An 18,999-nucleotide genomic window follows, 5' to 3' on the forward strand; every position below is an offset into this window, starting at 1 on the left:
AAAACAGGTTCATCTGAATATGTAACCTTCAGTAAAATCCTGGCCGAGCGTCACAGAAATGCATTCTTTGTGTGTTTTAAACACATCGAGATAAGATTATAAAATGCAGGACATTTACTTGCATTTTTAACAATGACTGAATGACATTTGTGGTCTTCACAGGATGACTCTTACTGACTTTGGTGACTTTTCCTCTAGCGCCACCAACTGGTCAAAGTTTTCACTAATCCTGTAAAATCAAAACTGTACAGCAATTCTAGCGCCTCTACTATGCTAAATGCTAGTAGAGCTAGTAGTGTTTGAGCACTTATAACGTCTACCAGGTTAGTTTAGCATTTTAGCATGCTAGCATTTGCTAATTAGCACCAACGTGTTCTGCATTTTATGTAAATCCATCCAATAGTTGTTGAGACATTTCACTCAAGCATCACCAGAGTTACTTGGGTTTAACCTTTGAGTACCATGAATATTTGTACCAAATATGTAAAAGTTGTTGTGATATTTCAATCTGGACCAAAGTGGTGGATCGACACACCAACAGACTGATCTGTAGAGACATGCTGCTAAAAATACCTGTATGATAGATCAAGTTGGAAACAGGAAGTAGCTCTGCAAGATCTAATGGTTTTGATTTTGAACAGTTTGGGTGCTAACTTAAATGATCACTTACATTACGACTTATATTAATAGAAATATAACAACATGATTAAACAGTGAAAGACTGCTGGTGTAGCTGCTGCGTCACCGTATCACAATATCATAACTGAGGGCAAAAAACTGCAAAAATAACACCCATTTCATAAGAAACTGTAATTTTCCTTTCGCTGCAACCTCCCTGAGAGCCTGGAATCTAAGATGAAATCAGCGCATGTCAGGCGAGCGCAGTATATCTTGGATCCTCGCCACCCAATGAGATTACTTCTGCCACCACAGCAGCAGAAATAACTCCAGTGTTCAAACAGAAAACACAGCGTCAGGTTGTCTGAAGGGGAAAGAGTCGAACGCTGGCGTCAGGAAGAACAAATGAGATCAGCAGCTGCAGCAGGAGAAGTGACGAGATGGAGCTGAACAATAACAGGATTTTAATTGAGTTGTTTTCCTCACATGAGAACTGTTGTTTCGAGGAGGAATCGTATTTTATTTTGCATTTCATTACATCTTTAATGTCATACTCCAATCAAATGATGCAGAAATGTGTTTCTGTGTTGTGAAATACAAATATATCCAGCTGATCACAGTCTGTGAATCATATATACCTTTGTTCCAATAGATGTCAGTCTTAACCCATCAGAAAGCATCAGCCCCAGAGAAAACAGAAGTGAGCAGACTAAAAAGCAAATTCCTGATTTAAAACTGAATACAAAGTCGATTTCTTTCTTCAGTGGCAGAATTAAAACGTGGATAAAAATGGTGAAATGAATCCAAGTGGCACATGAGAGGAGCCCTAACGTGGGAAATGCTGCTGTTAGTGTGCACCATCAAAAGTGTGTTGGGAGGGAGGGGGGGGGGGCTTTTTAACGCCATTTCTCAAGCATATTTGCAGACGTCCTCCCATATGCGCATACTGTAAATTTGCCTGCCAAGTAGCGATCGTCAATATAGCAACGAGCACCGGCTGATCCTCTCAGCTCCATATGATGAGCCGAGCACAGACACAGCTTGGAGAAATCAGCTCATCCCATCTGTTCCTCAATAACAGTCATGATTATAATACTCGCAGTGTTGCCTCCAGACGCACATAAGATGTTCTTTTTGTTGACGAGCGTAATCTCTCCGATGTGTTATGCTATACATGGGCGGATTATGAGACAATGGGCCCCGTGGCACAAACATGCAAAAGGCCTCTGACCCCTCCGACATATAAGAGCAAGACACACTTTAAAACAGCTGATACGTCATGTGTAGTCATCTTGTGTGTCTATGAGGTCATTTTGTGTGTCTTAGTGGCTGTTTTGCGTCTTATTGTGGTCGTTTTACGTCTCTTTATGGTTGTTTTGCATCTTTTTGTGGTTGTTTTTATGTTCGTATATGGTTGTTTTGTGTGTTTTTGTGGTCGTCTTGCGTGTTATGGTGGTCGTTTTATGTCTACATGTGGTCATTTTGTGTGTCTCTCTGTACTTGTTTTGTGTCTGTTTGTAGTCGTTTGATTGACTTTCCAACAAAAAATGTTAACAGTCCCTCGACCCCTGGGGCCCTGCGCCCAGTAGACCCATTCAGTAAACCGTCCATGATGGTTGCAGTAACGTTCTCACCAAGATAATTGTCTGCACCGATCCTGACCGTCCATCTTACTGAGCAGGTGACCAAACCTCATCGCAGAGAGCCACAGGTGAGTAAAATTTGGATGCAAAAAAGGCTGAGTCAGCACAAAAAAAATCTCCTAAATTGAAACACACATAAAGGATCTGCAGCAGCAGCCTGAACATCCTGCAGCTTGCCACAGATTAGTGTGAAGACGTTGAAATTGCATCCCTCTTACCTTCCTCCCACAAATAGCGTTGCATGGGAAGATTTAATGAAGTACATGTTGTGTCAAAGCCGACCATGTTACATTATTTCCGGAGAAAGAATCTGGCCTCTGGCTTCCCAGACACACATTTGATGTGTGGCGAGGAACAAAACAAACAACATGTTCTCCTGTATTAGAAATTTAAATCCAGGAACAAGAGCCAACCTAGGTCCACGAAATCAGCCCCGAAAACTCTTCCAGTGGGGGACGGGGACAGTGACTCCATTTTTAACAATACGCCTCTCCTTGTTGTTCTGGTACGTTGTCCATTTCGACCACATACGTTGTTCCTGTGGATGGTTTGTGGCCGTTGACGGGCAGTTCTAGCTGTGCCTCGGCATCAGCGGGCACAGCGGTCAGGTACATGTCCCACATCTGTTCGGGGAGGTCCAGCTCTATCATCTTCTGCTTGATCATCAGGCTCTTCTCGATGTTCCGCCGCTTGTATTTAAACTCTATGATGGTCTTTGTGTACCTGTTGAGCGCCGTCACTGCGGAGCCCATGCAGGTGCCGAAGGAGCCCCACGCTAAGCTGAGAAGAGGTTTGAAAACAGCATTAGACCAAAGTCAAAGCCGATAAAACAGTTTATTATCTAGAAATATAGAAATAGTGACTGAACGAGGGACCCTTTTTAATTTAAGGTCAGAAGTCTTGGTCTTGATTGGTTCACACAGCCTACAATATATATTTGAAAGCTGGGAACACACATTTATGAGGAGGTCATATGACCTGACACCACTACGTCCCCCGCAGATATCAGATTAAAAGAGACGATCAAAGCACTAAGCTACCTACGGCGTTAACTAGCTTACAACTAGCTTACAGCTAGCTTACAGCTAGCTTACTTTGTGTCGCAGAAGTACATTAGCTTGATGCTTAACTTTTCAGTACGATGATGCAGGTTGTTGTTAATAACTTTTGACATTATCTGCAGTTGCCACAGATGACCACTAAACTTGCTAGTTTTTGCTTTGAAGCTGATTTATAGACATGAATTCAAATACAGCTTTTCAGCCTACTATGTAATACATGTTTTTTTTATAATATAATGTGGAATAATTAGCTTATGTCACTGCAGAAATTAGACACAATAATAAGCTCATGTCATACAAAAGCTGGACTGTGCCGTGTAACCGTGTCTCCGCTGTGATTAGCTGTGTATTAGCACACGTTTTCAACGCCCACATTCAGATATCATGATATTGTGTAGTTATGTATCTTTCACGATTTATAACATCTGTCCCTTTGCAACGCTAAACATATGGGAGGGCCAATCGCACTGTTAAGTTTGTGTTTTCTTTTTTGAAAGTGGACCTAGTTAGCCTAGCTTGCTAATGTTAGCGCTGATCGGCAGCTCTCAGTCACTCAGCATTAAAGGAGTGGGTCTGACGTTAGCTAGCGCTCGCTGTCTCTCTTTCATGGGTCAAGTTGTGGTGACGGCACATAAGCAGACGTGAAACGTACGGGATGCTCAAATTTCACACGAGACTAACTGCAAAAAGAAACGCCTAACAACGTCAAATGCAGTGCTAACATCATCAGTTGGAGCCAAACATTCATACCCCCCAGTGAACACTAATGTAAGGGGCAGAAAAATACATCAAATGTAAATGTACCAAGGATGTATATGCTGATTATTATTTTTCCTAAGAAATCAGCATAAATAATAATCAGTAGATGTAGAAAGTGCTTACACATAAGACCAGCTGTAGTCCCAGGTCTTGGGCCTCCAGTCTTCTGGCCCCATAGCAACAGCCAGCTGGAATATGGTGGTAAACATCATGTGGGCCACCATCCCACAAAGGCCTGAGAACAAGAGCAAATCAGTGTGTGTAATCAGTAATATGTACACCTGAAAACCCAATTTAATCCACAAATTACTGATTGTTTTAATAATATGTTGCAAATGTGAAATGAAGTGCACTGGTTGTAGTTTTCTTTGAAAAAAACGGAAAGAGATCTTTAATGACCAAATATTTACTGACTGATTGAGGCAGTGTCTTTTGTCTACAGTCCCTGAACAAAAACTGGTTTGTGTGATATTCAGACAGACTCTGGATGAGGCGAACCGGCCTCTCTGTTATCTCCCTCCCGGATCCTGGCCCTCTCTCATCCAGCAGTCTGCCTCCCCACAGCTGCTTTTCTTGGGATTAACTCGTAACAACAGGGGGGGATGGGAGTCAGGGGATGGGGGAGTAGAGGGGGGCGGGAGGGAGCTCCTCTGGGCAGGTCTTGGCACGGCCCAAAACCGCTGCATCGGCTCCAATCCGATTAGTCCACAAACCAGCAAATCCTCCGAGGAAGTGAGTGGACGCGGTGCAGTTAGCTGCTCTGTGTGTTCGCTGGAGCTGACGGACTCCACCTGACCTGCTGCCCTGCTCCTTCACAAAGCTGTCTTCACCTAAAATACATCTCCATGTTTGTTATTTAAAAGCACCTTGTCAACACTTTACTTTAACACCCCATATTTAGCATTTATAACTAGTATAAACGTTTAATAAACAACTATAATGTGTTTATTAATGTATTTATCAACAAATATAACTCCTCCTGTAAGTCACCCATCAGTGGATGCTGGTATATAGACAGACAATGAAGGACAAATTAGTAAAATGGCTGTAATAATATTTTTTCTAACCTTTAGTATCTGATGAATGTTGACAGACTGAAACATTGTAAATTAACAAATATTAAGTGTGCAGGAGGTTTCCCATTTTTATTCAAATTGTGCTTTCCTTCTCTTCCTGTAATGCACCAGTCACATATTCAGGTGCTCAGATACTTTTTCAACAATATAAAATATGTCTTCATAGAAGAAGTTACTGTACATTCTTAAAAACTTAAGATGTCCTTTTATCTGCATACAACTACATTATAGTGTGATATAAACCATCTATTCAATGTTTACATAAGCGTTACAAATGCAAAATATCTTTATGCAACAGATTTATTTTAATAAAATACAGCATTTTGTCTATTTTAATATAGTATTTAGGGTTGTTAAATATCAAAGCTATGTTTGTTTGATGCACAACGTTTCACAGTTGCAGAAATGTACAGCATTTATTTGCCACTAAGCACAGTTCAATAAGGATGACTGCAGCTTTTTGGAATACAGACATTGTTCCAAAAACAGGAAACCCAAGGAATTAATCCAGATTTATGGCAGGAATCACAGTTTATACTGACATTATGTGACAGGCTGTCCCGCTGTGGTTTCACCCGTTTGATTGGTTCAGCCCAGCTGGATTTAGTCGAGTGATCCCAGTGGTCATCGTTCAGAGTAAAACTCAGAAAAGACCTTTCAGAGGCTGAACTGCAAAAATAATTTCAGTGACTGAGCTGATCCTTGGTGGGTGAAGCTCAATGATATCACAGTTTGTGTAAATCAGATAATGATCTGAAGAGTAATGTATGGAGGCTTGAGTGTGCCACCAGAATAATTTGATTCTTTCAGTAAATAATTATCTGTTAACTGATGCATTTAAAAACACATAATTACATGAATGATATTAACAATGTTAATTTGGCTTTAAATCATTAATAAACTATTCTAAATGGATAAATTAGTTATTATTTCAATGACCTTTTGAATTGTCCTTTTGTTATCCAAAAAATAAAAATCATATTCCATCTAAAAGTGAGTGACAAATGCATTGCATTTCCTGTGACTCTTTTATAATAAAAGTAGTAAGCAGTAACTTAAAGCTCTGAACAGCCAGCAGTGAGGCTGAGTCAGTGAGAGAAAATCACAAACAGTCATGCGTGTGAAGGCAATTTGAATCCAGCGCAGGAATGGCGGACTCCACCACTAACAATGAAAGCTACTATATAGACATATAGAGAAGTAATTACTAAACATAAATACATTAAATGGTTATTACTGAAAAAATGCTGACCATAAATAGTTTGATTTCATGAAAATTGACTTTAAAGATAGCTCTTATTAGAATTTTTATGAATAAAAAATAAAGGGACACAACAATTAATACACAACAACATCTAATTTAATTAAGTAAACAATAATAATTAACCACTGAAAACATATTCTGCTGGCCTGTTCCTCCCTCCTTTGTAAAAAAAAAAAAAAAAGGACCTCTGGTCAAAATCTAAATTAATATTATAAAGACAATGCTCTTTTAACAGAAGTGGGAAAGTTAACCAAATGTACATTTGCCAAAACAACCACTTTACATTACATCCAAACTGTAATGGGTTCATTACTGCCCCCCCCCCCAAGGCCGGAGGATGGAAAAACCCCCATTGACACTTGACTGTTGGTGTTTTTTCTCCCAACAGCCACAAGGGGCAACAGTGAGCCCATGTCACACTCAAAAACGAACTGCAATAAGCATCACAAAGGTGATGCATAACAGTACTTTTTGTCTGTCTGGTTAACCAAACCACCTCTATTAAAGAGCAGCTTGTCGATGGCACCTTCAGGGACCTGAACAGGACTTTCAGATACCTAAAGAATAGTATGTTATACTTGTTTACATTCGGACGTTCAGAGGGCCAACAAGCTAACTGATGACTCCTGTCTTTTGCACTGTGATTCAGTTGAACTGCAGGTCTCTGTGTACACACCCCCACGCCGACAGTGATGTCACAGTGATAGTGATGGTGAGCGTCTTTTGCAGCGTTACCTGACAGGGCAGTGCACAAGGCGGCGAAGGCACTGAGCTTCAGTTTGTTCATGATGCTGAAGCAGGGACACTGCTCCAGGGTCATCAGAGCCCCGCCTGTGAAGAGCAGGGTGAGGTACAGACTCTCAGCCACTATACACAACCACAGGACCCCTAGAAAACAGAGGGAGCGGGGGGGGGGGGGGGCATGGAGACTGAATTGAGTTGTGTTGTCTTCATGCTACTGATGCTAGTTGTTCATGACATGCAGAGATCTCACAGTACAAGTTTAGGTTGTTTTTATTTAGTGAAATGTACGCAGCATCACTCATATCACATTTAATAGGTTGTTTTTCACACACTTGATTTTTTCGATGCTTTCTTTGAACGATATCCTCACAGAGAAACACAGAGCTCTGCCGGATTATGTAACAATCCTACAGGCTTATGTGACCAAGGACGCATGTATTCTAGTGTTGATAAAGCTTTGTGACACTGCAGCTGCAGTGGGAATCGAGGTAACAGTTGAAATATAGGAAGTCATGTAAGTGTTGCAACAAGTCCTTCTTCAAATAAAACATTCGCTCATAGTTTAAAATGTCAAACTTTCATCAATTTACAAACCTCTTTCATGTTCTGGTGCAATCTCTGAGAAGTCCCGACAGTCAAACCCTGTGATCAGAAGAAAGAATACAGTAAAATGAAGTTATTATTTCACAGGTTGATCATTTCTGAATGATTTAATAGGACGGCCCCTTGAGGAAACTATATATTTTGGTATTAATTATGAGTTTAGTTGTCAGGGCATATCCATCTTAAAACTGAATTTATGCAAATATGCACAGCCATCTGCCGCAGCTGGAGATGTGAATTGTTGATACCATCAAATTATACGTTTTGGCCCTTTTTTGTGTTTTTGAGTTCCTGAGAAACTGGCTTTCATTTACTGGTCATATTGGCGGAAGTCAGTAGATTAAACAATTTGTCTCTAAATTGCGTACAAATCCTTATACAAATTAATTTTACTCAGTCTTATTACCAGAGCTTATGAAGCCAAATGGGATGGCTTGCATGCGACGCTAAGAGAAATGGTTGTAATCCGGTTCTGACTCGCAGTCGCTCTGCTAGCAACGCTAAAACAAAATCTTACAAACACACAGTGTGATGAGTATGAAGTATGTATTTTCCTTCTTTGCATTTGGACAATAATTACACTTCCCCAGATACTCACAGAGACATACTGTGCACATGTTCTCCTGTGTTACTCCAAACTACACAGACTTTTTGGAGGTTTTTAGCTCTTGCAGTTTCCCGTAGTGTTGAGTGATTTGCTTCATCACCAGCTCAGGAGAAACTTAAAGACTCCGAAAACACATTTTGTTTTTTTTTTCACATGAGATTCTGTATTTGTGTTTTTCTCAGTTCTCCTCTCATTGGTTTACAGTTGGAGGCGATGTCACGTATTTTGATGCGATCAGGATTTTGGCAATTAGGAGACTGACGGTGTTTTTTATGCTCCTAACTAGAAGATTTCTGCCTTCTAGTTTTTATTTTATTTTGACAGGACGGCGGCCTGTCGTCTTCTGAAGCAACACTTTCATGTATGAAGTGTCTAATATGGCAGCATGGGAGAACAGTTGTCATGTGACCATTTTATTATCTGCAGTTATTCATTCAGTAACCCGAACATAAACCTAAAGACAGAGGTGGAAAGTAACTAAGTACATTTACTCAGATACTGTACTTAAGTGAGATTTTGAGGTTCTTTACTTGAGTATTTTCATTTTATGCTACTTAATACTTATAATCCACTACATTTATTTGACAGCTTCAGTTACTAGTTAATACTTTTGTACTTTTACTAAACATTTTGAATGTAGGACCTTTACTTGAAACAGAGTACTTCTACACTTTTATATTCTTTTAAACTGTTAATTCAGCACAAACTCAGCTGTAAGTCTGATTTCTCATTTTGTTAATAAGTATAAAGCTGCCAGAAACCCGAAATACAAAAACAATTACACATTTTTAGTCATAATCACTCAATATTTGATCAAAGAGCAGTTCAATTTTGTACCATTTATACACACAAATAACAGAGAGAAATGTAAAAAATACTATATACTATAATACAGTCTATTTACATGTCACGTGATTTCATTCCAAGTTGTTTTTGTGCCTTTTTCATTGTATGCCTATAATAACAATGTCACTTACAATATGAATAATTCAGTTTAAGCTCTAATTCAAAACCTATTTATTTGGTCTACAGACATCAATGAGAGACTGAAGGCCCCACGTCAGCACTTCAACTGGTTTTCTCACCTTGTCTCAACATGATATAAATAAATATAAATGAAGTTATGTTACTATAAATAAAACCCGTTCAGTGTATTCACCAATGAATAGACGAAAAATTATGCTTTTGCAATAACTGAGTTGATTTGTAACCTGTGGACGGACAAAGAGTCAGATTTTGACTTCCTCCATCACCACTTCCTGTTTTTGAACGCCTCGCTGTCAGGCTTACCGTTCATGTCGGCGGCCTGCTCACAGGAGAAAAAGATGCCCGTGTGGAACTTCCTCATAAGAAACTTCTCCTCTCCGGTCTCAAAGATATACTGGACCAACCGGCTGTCGTTGATGTTGGAGCTGTTGAAGCGGATGCAGAACCACTGCTTCGCCTTCATCGGCGGTCCTGTGCAGAACGGCTTGGGCACCTTCCTGGTCCCCTCGCACCAGTAGCTGGTGGTCACCGCTGATAAGGCAAAAGCAAACGCCACAAAGTTGAGGGTGAGTGCCAGAGAAGCCCGCCGCCCGCGCTCTAGCCTCATGGTCGAGGCCAGGCCAGAGGAGATGAAATGAAAAGGCAACTAATCCTGGCTTTCGATATGTAGCCACCGTGTTTCGCCTCCCAGCAGATGTATCAAATCTTCATAATCTTGTTGCGTTTGGGGCTCCTTGGGTGAGACTTCTGTACATCCCTCCGCCGTCTCTAATGATGTGCTACCACCTTGATTAAAGGATTCATTCTCTCCGCTTCCACAGAAACAATAGAAACCCATGGCAGTCCAATGACTCCTTGCTTTTCTCTGCTTCATTTGAACTCTTTCACTCTTCACTCTCTGCTGCTCGTCCAACCCCATCGCTCCTCCCCTTCTACAAATCTTTGCCTGCATTATTATCCATTACAAATGGCAAATTATATTCCAGACTTCCTTTGAGCATATTAATAAAAAAAAAAAAAGATTACTATGAGTTTAGATTATAATCCAGGACAAGTTTACTTTTCACTGATTTTTCTGCATTTCATGTCAAAGCGTATTTCAAAGTAATCGCAGCCGCAAACGTAAGATCAAGTGCCTGTTTTACAGTCGGTGACCCGTGACATAATGTGTACAGTCTCATATGAAAATCCATCCATAATGTGTGTGTGCATGCAGGGAAAATCTCCTCATGTCCGATAGCCTGTTGATGCGGGATACACCGCGCAAAGGAAGACAAATTACTTTGAGAAGTATGTGAAGGGGATGACAGATGTTAGGAGAAAACATCTGCCGCCTTTACTCTGAAACATTTGTCTTTTCCTCTCTATGATTTTCCATCACTCCATTAAACTTGTCTTAAAATTCATGCAGCTCAGACTTTCAGTAACAAATGTGTCGCCTTTGGTTTGAGCTGTAATTTACTGCAGCCAAATTGTTGTCATTTTAATAGCTGAAGTGCAGAAGTGAGATGCATCCTTTCCTCAAGTCCTGCCAGTATCAGATGGTGTTGTCTGAGATGTTATATGGAGCAAATGGACGAGCAAATAAATGAGTGATAAATAAGTACTGGGATCCCAGGATAAATCTGACAGGTTGACAAGACAGGAAATAAAGACACAAGACTAAGAGTCTGCAGCTCTGTGAGGCTGTACTAAGACACAGCTAAATGCTAACATCAGCACGCTAACATGCCTCAATGCTAGCATGCTGATGTTTAGCAGGTATAATGTTTACCAAGTTCACCACCTTAGTTTAGCTTGTTTTAATGCTAACATTTGCTAATTAGCAGAAAACACAAAGTACAGCTGAGACTAGCATTGTAAGCTAGCATTGTCATTGTGAGCATATTAGCATGCTGATATTAGCAGTTAGCTCGAAGCATAGCTGCGCCTCCACTGCCTCACAGAACTGCAGACTCTTATCGTGTATAACCTGGAAATAAAACTAGATTAATCTTAATTAATCATAGAAACCTCGTCATGTCTTCAGCTAACTAAAACATGAAAGCATAAAGAGATACAGTCCTCCTTTAACCATGTTAAACTCATGGAAGTAAAATTTAAGTTTTATACATGACAACCCCAACCCTGGTCCACTACGGTCCTGAGTTTTAAAGCTTAAAGCCATGTTAAATGATGTCCCACCAAGACCACCACAAACCATTTAGCCCAAAGCCTTTGGAGTCTTGGCTTTCTTGATCAGAAAAATATTTGCGTCTGTAAATGTTGATTCACTGTCTTGTAAATTCATCTTTAAACTTGAGGGCAGTCAGCATCTCTCTGAGTAATTCCCCTGAATACAAAGAGATTATTTTGAACATTAGCTTCCATGTAATAAAAATGTAAACACAGGATGAACAAGTCCAGCATTACACTTGATGAAGTAGTAAGCCTGTTGTACAGTGAATAGTTCCTAGACTCATCCCTTTTTACATAATAAATACCTGCCATTTTGAGAGAAAGGCATTGTAATATCAGAGTGCACGACTGACAGATGTGAGATTTGAACTTTCCCCTTTTCCCCTGACACAGACGCACCACATTTTGTGCATTTTATGACAAACCTAAATGTTATGCAATTATGTAAAAGTACATAACGATATTTTAAAGACTACAGGGGTTTCATAATCTGATGTTACATCGGTAGATATGCAGAGTTTCAGATACTCCAAGATTATTTTCAGTGGTTGTAGAGGAAAATAAAGTGAAGTATTGTAATTAGAAAAATCCAAATAAATGTTTGTTAATTGTCCTTTAAAGTCATCATTTGTGTTTGGCACTACAGTCCATGCTGCAGGATTATAATGAGCCATGCGTCACGTCACCATCGTGTCAGATTTAAGCAGTGGCCTCTTGGTCCCTGAGGCATGAGAGGCACTGATAGATTACTGCAGATTACTGTTGATGCCAGTCACAATATCTGTCTCACATACATCTTCACAGTACGCTGGGAATTATCTCTCCTCTCACAGGTGTATTTTTAAGAAGAACCAAAGTAGTCGCAGCTCGTACGGCTGATTAGTTTGTTGGTGAATGTCATTCATCATTTTATCATATAAATCCTGGTAGCAGCAGCAGTTTAACCAGCACACAGACAGGTGAGCTGCAGGTACATTTAAAGACTACACAAGAACGAGAACAACCAGGTTAAGTCTATTTTTAAGTTTTATTATAAGTATTAGTATTTGAGAAAAAACAGTTGGACCCTATTGATCCTCTGCACACACACATCTAACAGTACACAGGGAATACTGTTGTTCTCTCACCTTTGTCCTGAATACTTTAGTGTGGCTTTAGGTGTCATTGAACCTCAATACAATTCACATTAATCAGACATTCTTCCACCTCTGTCATTAGCAGTACTAACGGCTCTCCCACAATCCCAACACTTTGCCTTTACACAGCACATATTCTCCTCCCGGCTCTTTAATTGCCTTCACTCGTTGTGGTTTTGGCACCACTGCAGCAGATGGTCTTGTAATCTGGATCTGAGACTATTACACTGGAGACGCAGATAATCTCATCCCATTGTGGAGGAGCAGCCCAAACCACGCAGAGCATCGCAACGACCCCCAGCGTCCGTCCGTCCGTCCGTCCGTCCAGCCTGCTGCTTCTGAATCCCCCACTGCTCTTTTAGTGCTGGTAATGTCTTGTTCCTGTTTTCTAAAGACCTTCATTGTCAGTCTGCTGGATCTAGATGAAGATCCAACAAACAGACAAGCAAAAAAGTAATAACCAAGATGCTAAGATAACCAGGAATAAAAGACTCATGAACATAAGTAATCGTAATATGAGTAAAACAGTTTATCATGAACATTCATTTAGTTTTATCTGCATTTAAAACAATTTAAAAGGACAGATTGTTAAAAGCAAACTATTACTGTTTAATAGCTATGCTTGTAGTTTGAACATTACAATATAAGACTGTCATTGGCATCGAGATGGGTGCCACCAATACCTGTGATAAAAGTGTGATACAGTGTCATTAATGTAAACAGAGGAGGACCCAGAACCGATCCTTGGGGAACTCCTTTGGATACACAAGTATCTCACAAATCTTTTTAATTCAGTTAATTTAACACTCATGATGTGGATCCAAAATGTACCCTTAAAGGTGAGTAACATTATTCAGCATATGACCTCCTGTACACTCAAAGTTAAAGTATGTTTATCCTTTTCTACACAGAAATTGATGAGGTTATGTGACGCTTTTTAATTGATTTTATTTCATTTTAGGTCAAAACCAGATAAAGATTGTTTACTGTATTAGACAAACCTTCATAAGTTATCACACTATCATTCATCACAGTTGCTTTATATTACTTATTATTTTTGAATATTGGCTCATAGATTTTGTTGCCACAAGAAATACGTTTTTTTCACAAGCACCACAGATTAATTTAAAGCTTACATAAATATTCAGGTGCAATGAGACCACACTGCCAAATATTAAAATAAAGTAAAACAATGGACTGCATTTAAACAAGTAAACAAAAAATGAATACAAACGCATGACAGCATGCTACGTCTATTCCCAGTCATGTTTTATGTGTAGTTTGATGTAACTAAATATCACAGTGAGTTATTAAGCCCAGGGACGACAGATGGGATTGCAGTTTGAGCAATAAAGCTGCAAAAGGCATAAAAGGTCTCCCAGATGTTGACCTTTACAGTGTTAGCCACCTGTTGTGTTTAATCCTCTGCTTATACCTCCAGCATTTAACTGTGTCTTCAAAAAGGTGTCATAGTGGTGTGACGTGGTTTATCCCCTTAATCTTCAAGACAGCTGTCTGGATTTAGGTAGTGAGGACCATAATCCCTTTTGGCACCTTGAGGGGTGAACACAAAGCAGGGTAACTCGAACGAGCGCTGCAGAGGTTTTAATCCCGAACACAGGAAAGGAAGAGGACGGAGAGGCAAGAAGGAGAAGAAGTTTCACCTTTGTGAGAGTCAGTTTGCAGGATGGGGAATACTAAGAGCAGCGCTTTATCGAAGGAGCTCCTGGAAGATCTGAAATCCAACACGAAATACTCCGAGGCTGAGCTCTGCACCTGGTACCAGTCCTTCCTGAAGGAGTGCCCCAGCGGGAAGATCAGCAAGGAGCAGTTCGAAGGCATCTACGCCAGCTTCTTCCCAAACGCAGACCCCACGGAGTACGCACGGCACGTATTCAGGAGCTTTGACACCAACGCAGATGGCACTTTGGACTTTAAGGAGTACATAGTCGCTCTGCACCTCACGTCCGGGGGAAAGACTCTGCAGAAGCTGGAGTGGGCCTTTGCCCTGTACGACGTGGACGGGAATGGAACCATCAGCAATAATGAAATCCTAGAGATTGTTAGGGTACTTATTCCTTCTTCTTTCATAATGAACAGTATATCGTTGTTACTCACAACATAAAGTATTTGAGATATTATATATATATATATATTTCCTTTATCCCTGCAGTAATTAATTACTTCAGACTCTTTCCAAAAGCCTTTCACCATGTTAACATGTATAAACGTTGACAACAAGGTGGTATATTGTTCCAAAATTTGGTTTAATTAATTAACTTTCTGCTCGGCAGATAATCTATCACCTCGTATTGATATTTACGCCTTTATTCCCTCAAAGATTTCTGTAATGCAAACACAAGAAAAGTGCTTTGTTATGTAGCTGAATGGGATTGTAAGTAATTAATGAGTGCCTAATGTTGTAGACTTGGTTACATGGTTTTAAATCCTTATACTGTGAGAGGAATAAGTAATAGCCAAAGTCCTTGTTGTTATCTTCTTGAATTATTGTCTGTAAAAATTGTGTCAAATATTCAATTTAAGCTACATTGATCCTTTATGTTCTTAAGGATGTGTATAATTTGTGTTTAATGGTGAAATTAAGCATGTACTGTTATAAGAGTGTTTTAAAATTACTCTCCTGTAGTCAATATTCAACATGATTCCTGCTGACGACCAGAAGAACCTCCCCGAGGATGAAAACACGCCGGAGAAGAGGGCTGAAAAAATCTGGGAATTCTTCGGGAAGAAGGAGAACGGTAACTCACAACTCATTAACTCCCTTTAACAGCCGCTTGGAAGCTTTTCTATACCTTCACATGTGTTGACGATGTTCTGCTTGTGCTGTTTTTCGTCTTTCTCCAGATAAAATCTCAGAGGGAGAATTCATTCAGGGTGTGATGGACAACAAGGACATCCTGCGGTTGATACAATATGATGAGCCTCAGAAAATTAAAGACAAGCTGAAGGAGAAGAAGCAATAGTAAATGGGCGTAAAAGGGGGCAGACAAAGCCCTCCTCATGTGGTTAAAGACTGTTTCATTTTTCTGTTTACATTCTAACATGATCTGGCTGATTGTCCGCTTGACCCACGTTTCTCTCTCTCTTTTTTTAAAAAATGTATTAATTTATGGACTCATTTTTTGCATTTTTGTCTCTGTACCCAGGAAACATTTAGATAATTGCATTTGATACTAGAAAACAGAAGCTGAAGAACTCTTTAAGTTAGAAACTTTGTGCAGTTACACTGTAGATCTGTATTAAACATGAAGTAAACAACATCATTATACTGCTCTACAAAGCCAAAACACAGTATGTTTGTTCAAAACTGTCGGAGGATGCACGTTTTTGACATCTTAACTTACCATAGAAATTACAATACTATTCCATGAATGTATATTTTGTTGGGAAAACAGCATGAAAAGGTCATAACAACTAGAAAACAGAGCTGAAAATCAACTGAAGCGACTGCACTCCAGCTAGTTAAGGCTAGCTAGTAAGATAGCCTTAGCCAAAGCTAATTCACTCACTTATTCCTGAGATTGAAAAATCAATTTGGGTGCTCTGAATCCATCTTGGTAATGGAGTTTGTTATACCACATAAATTATACAACAGCTAAATCTTAATCTCTCTTAATCTTAATCTCTGAATCTAGTAGAATCACGTGATTTTCATGTTTTAAGATACCTTTATATCACATATTTTTGTCTTGAATTAAATATGAATTTGTTAGCTCATTGGTTCAAATGGACAAGAAACAAGAATATATTTTGTTTGTATGTTTTTGCTGCACCCTTTAGATTGTCCAAACACAGAGTGCAGTATCTACATGTTTCTTAGGCTTATGTAACGTCAATGACAATGTTTAATAATCTGCATAAAAGGCACAACATTAAGTTTTTACAACTTATTTATCTGTTACACCATTCAAACTACAAACCGTTTTTTCTCTCTTTGTCACTTCGCTAGCCAGGTTTCCAACCAAATTTAGTGCAAATTTCACCCAAATTACGGCAAAAGAAAATGCAAATTAATGTGTGTTTTTCTATCCACGACCGTTCTGTGATATTAGGTGTTGGTTTGTTGAGGTAAACAGCTGGTGGTGGTCATTTTCCAGTCGGGTGATATTTAACCATTGCAGAAGAAGAGGGTGCAACAAGATGACGACATTAAATAAGCACCAGTCAAACTTCAAACGGTGAAAATGTGATGGAGATTTGGCGTTTATGCTTGTTTCATGTATTAATTTCTCCTCATCGCTCAACACAGATCTGATGTCGTTCGTTAAAGTCACGTTTCATGCACGGCATCATTTATTCGCTAAATCTGTTTCCATTGAGCTTTTAACGATTTTTGAATTTTCAGCGTTTCCAAGTTTTTTATGTCCAAATTGAAAATGCACATAAAAACAGGTGAATGGGAACCCTTTCACTGTGCTTAATGCTCTCTGGCTTTGTAAGGCAGCATAGGCCTCTGCATGCTGATTTGACAGCTCTTAATTGGGACCCCTCCCGCCTGCCACCCACCGTGTTTGCATGCCAGCCGTTTCCAGAGAGCCAATTTACTCTCTCACGTCTGGCAGCGTCCCGGCATGTTTTTTCACACTTGGATTCATTCATTAGGTTGATAGCAAGAAAGTCGGGACGAGAGCTACTTATGAAAGGAATTAGGCTCGGGTTAACAATCCTCGTGCATCAGACAATCCTATTAGGAGCTGAAGGTCAGTTGAGACAAACAACCTCCTTACTCAAGTGTCTGGGTAGGATAAAGTGTATTGCATCACTCGTGCATGTGCCTGTTAGTCCTTGTGCGTGTGCATGAGATACAAACAAAGTTGCTGCGAACTCCACAGGGTACCTTCAAGTATGTTTTACTAGATGTTTTCATATTTTACTTTGCTATGTTTAAATCTAGTTACTAGAAACAGGTTTTGTCTTCACTCTAAATCACAGAGCCAATAAAGATGAAAACACTGCGACACAGCTCGGCAATATTTTGTAATGTTTTGACAATTGCTTGGAAAAGATTAAACATAATGCTATTCTCTTTTGTAAAACCCTCTTAAGTTTTACTCTGTGAACAAGTTCATTTCTTACCTTTTATATAAGTCTATAAGTCTATATAAGTTTAATTTCACCTCTACTTAAATTAATTGGTGAGCATCAAAGGTGCTGGTAGGTTGATTTTTGTTCCCGTTGGACAGAGCCAGGCTAGCTGTTGCCCTCTGCTTCCAGTCTTTGTGCTAAGCTAAGCTAACCAGCTGTTAGCTTCATATTAACAGACAGACATGTGAGTGATGTCACTCTTCTCATCTAACTGTCCAACAGAGAGAAAATACGTGTGGTTCCCAAAAATGCTGAACTGTTCCTTTAACATTTGGACATCAAATTAGTTGCTGCAGATTACTGGACAAATCTTTTTTGTTTGTTTTGTTTTTGATGTGAAATTATGCAATACATATAATACTCTTGTATAGAATCGGAGCCCATACAGTAAGCTTCTTGCATCATCTTGTCCTAAAGCCTGTTTTGGCATTGGTTAATACCTGCACAGAATACACACTGCGGCAGTGTCCATCCACCTGCCAGTCTGTACTGGACTGGATCCAGTTTGGTGAGCCTGTAAACTGAGATAAAGTTTCAGGTGATTAAAACGAGGGGTCAGATGGTGTGTGTGTGTGTGTGTGTGTGTGTGTGTGTGTGTGTTGCCCTGCTCAACACAATTGTTCAAAACCAGGAAAATAATACTTCCCATTTCTGAAATCCTAACCTCCCAGTGCAGTTACATAATAACACACCACTGACATTTAATTTTCAAAGAGGAGATTTATTTTGGACACTGCATTCCACAGTTACACCGTCTGGACAGAGGTCACCTATGATCAAACATTCTCAAAACATCGGGAACATCGGATTTAATGCACGTTATGAAAATGTTAATCACAGAAGGGCAGTAAACTCAACCGTTACGTCATCATGAAACTGTCGATTCTTGTCAAGAACATTTAGTTGGAACATAATAACTTGTTACATTTAGTGCACAACATTGACACGCACGGATAAAACCTCTACAACAGATATGCTATTTAAACCTGCACATGAAGCCTTCTGGGTTTAAATCAAAGTCTGAGTGTGCTGAATCCATTCACAGTTCAAATACAGATAAAAATAATTGCATTATCAGTGTTGGCGATAAGGCAGGTAAGCATTTATATATATTTTTTCATAGCAATTATTTTCTTGTGGCCGGCAGCTGGATTAAGATCACCACTTGAGTCACTGTTTGATTGGCTTCGTGCTTTTAAGACATTTGAAATAAATCC

General features: G+C 39.6%; 2 protein-coding genes across 2 annotated transcripts; one reads left to right on the forward strand and one right to left on the reverse strand.

Annotated features, from left to right (window-relative positions):
* Nucleotides 1-2,737: 2,737 nt before the first annotated feature.
* On the reverse strand, nt 2,738-9,969 carry LOC139300509 (germ cell-specific gene 1-like protein). Its single transcript, XM_070923632.1, has 5 exons — nt 9,666-9,969; nt 7,760-7,807; nt 7,157-7,309; nt 4,205-4,316; nt 2,738-3,041 (listed from the first exon to the last, which is right to left on the reverse strand). Exons 1-5 carry the CDS (start codon nt 9,967-9,969, stop codon nt 2,738-2,740), a joined length of 921 nt encoding a protein of 306 aa, XP_070779733.1.
* Nucleotides 9,970-14,363: 4,394 nt separating this feature from the next.
* On the forward strand, nt 14,364-15,660 carry rcvrna (recoverin a). The gene is made up of 3 exons (XM_070923135.1): nt 14,364-14,744; nt 15,324-15,435; nt 15,542-15,660. Exons 1-3 carry the CDS (start codon nt 14,364-14,366, stop codon nt 15,658-15,660), a joined length of 612 nt encoding a protein of 203 aa, XP_070779236.1.
* Nucleotides 15,661-18,999: the final 3,339 nt, after the last annotated feature.

Source organism: Enoplosus armatus, chromosome 17 (genome assembly GCF_043641665.1).
Source record: "Enoplosus armatus isolate fEnoArm2 chromosome 17, fEnoArm2.hap1, whole genome shotgun sequence".
Classification (NCBI taxonomy): Eukaryota; Metazoa; Chordata; class Actinopteri; order Centrarchiformes; family Enoplosidae; genus Enoplosus; species Enoplosus armatus.

Excerpts from the sequence above, each read along its gene's own strand:
- LOC139300509 (XM_070923632.1), bottom strand. The coding sequence starts at position 9,969 with ATGAGGCTAGAGCGCGGGCGGCGGGCTTCTCTGGCACTCACCCTCAAC. Across the intron at positions 7,808-9,665 it reads GCAGGCCGCCGACATGAACG|GGTTTGACTGTCGGGACTTC; the intron begins GTAAGCCTGACA and ends TTCTGATCACAG. Across the intron at positions 4,317-7,156 it reads CTTGTGCACTGCCCTGTCAG|GCCTTTGTGGGATGGTGGCC; the intron begins GTAACGCTGCAA and ends TCTTGTTCTCAG.
- rcvrna (XM_070923135.1), top strand. The coding sequence starts at position 14,364 with ATGGGGAATACTAAGAGCAGCGCTTTATCGAAGGAGCTCCTGGAAGAT. Across the intron at positions 14,745-15,323 it reads AAATCCTAGAGATTGTTAGG|TCAATATTCAACATGATTCC; the intron begins GTACTTATTCCT and ends ACTCTCCTGTAG. Across the intron at positions 15,436-15,541 it reads CTTCGGGAAGAAGGAGAACG|ATAAAATCTCAGAGGGAGAA; the intron begins GTAACTCACAAC and ends GTCTTTCTCCAG.